At 34.9% G+C, this 1,406-nt stretch overlaps 1 protein-coding gene across 2 annotated transcripts in view; it reads right to left on the bottom strand.

Moving 5' to 3' along the window:
• Positions 1–137: 137 nt before the first annotated feature.
• LOC108571284 (proteasome activator complex subunit 3) overlaps positions 138–1,406 on the bottom strand; it is a 2,912-nt gene continuing 1,643 nt past the window's right edge. For both annotated transcript variants that reach the window (XM_017933284.1, XM_017933285.1), the window contains one exon: positions 138–632. In XM_017933284.1, the coding sequence (XP_017788773.1) occupies positions 597–632 (36 nt within the window). In that variant the 3' untranslated portion in view covers positions 138–596. The remainder of the gene's footprint in view (positions 633–1,406) is intronic.

Here is a 1,406-nt window from a genome sequence, read left to right as displayed (position 1 = left end):
CACTTTATTAAAATATGTCAAAAAATATACAAATTTGTATATAATTTTCGTATAATCTATCCGAATGCATATTATCCGAATCTATCAAATAGATTTCGCAAAAATGAAATTTTTATGTGGGATAAAAAAAATATAAATACGTTGATAGGAACAGTGATGAAGATGACGAAAGTGGACTGACATTTACGTTACGTTGATGTTTGCATTCAATGATAATAATAGTTTTATATATCAAGTCATCTGTGTGTTCCGGCCTAGATAAGTAAAATGAAATGCACGATAACGATACGTGGTCTTAAACTTAAAGGATATTCAGACAGCCGTTTTGGTAGTAAAAGCGTTCCTTCGAGCAAAACCGAGAACAACAGCCGCAGCAGATGACGTCACAGTCATGAATGGAATGAGAAACAACGGTAGCGGTGGGAGTGTTGTAGGCTCGTAGGTAGGCACGTGTGTCGTAAAGCTTTTGATACCTTCGGTTACCTTTTTCAGCACGCACGATCGCAACTGCTTTTTCAGGCCGGCCGATTACTACTACGTTCGTACAGTGCTCCACCAGCTCGATCGTTGCTCGAGTTGACCTAGGTTTGCCTGGACTACTTCACATACAGCAACTTCGAGATCGGTCCTATCTTAAACGAACAGTTATGGACTTGTATTATAATAAGTTACAATAAAGGAATCAAATTTTTCGAAGAACGCGCAACTGATGAAAAAAAAATAGAAAATAGAATCTCGTTATACGGATAAATGTCAGTTTTTCGCATCGTATACCACAGATAAGAGAGAAAGAGGTGATTTAAATTTAATACCATAAACTGCGAAAAACTTTGTCATATTTTGATTTATGTTCTAACGATCTTACAGCTGTAAATTACAAATTACATGCTTAACTATATTCTACCTTCAATTAGATGAAAGGATAAAGGTTTCAACACTTTCGCATCTATATTTTGTAAGTACGCCATACCGTGCAATTAAATAGATGAATTTACGGAAAAACAAAAAAATGATAATAGAAATCCATATTGCAGGGGGGAAGGGAATAAGAAAATTGTACTTATAAGACGTTTCATAAAGATTAAAATAAATTTCACTTTTTCATCGATACGAACAACTGGATCAATTTGTTTTTGTAATATTACTTTTTAAAGTGTGTAGCGTAGCTATCAATGTAATCTGTAGTGCCGCTTTATGCCGCTTTGAATATGACTCAAGTGAATGAGTCAACGTCAAGGCGATCCACGGAAGAAAAGAAAAAAGAAAAAAAGAAAAAGGTAGAGATAATAATTCGGGCTTTCTACTGAAAAGTCGAGAATAACACTCTCTCCGTCGCGCAAGTTTTTTTTTTTTTCTTTTTCCCTCAATATCGTTCTGTACATTATCCGATAGAAGTTAGCATATGT

Source organism: Habropoda laboriosa, unplaced genomic scaffold, assembly GCF_001263275.1.
Source record: "Habropoda laboriosa isolate 0110345459 unplaced genomic scaffold, ASM126327v1 scaffold57, whole genome shotgun sequence".
NCBI lineage: Eukaryota > Metazoa > Arthropoda > Insecta > Hymenoptera > Apidae > Habropoda > Habropoda laboriosa.
This window is presented reverse-complemented; position numbering and strand designations above follow the sequence as displayed.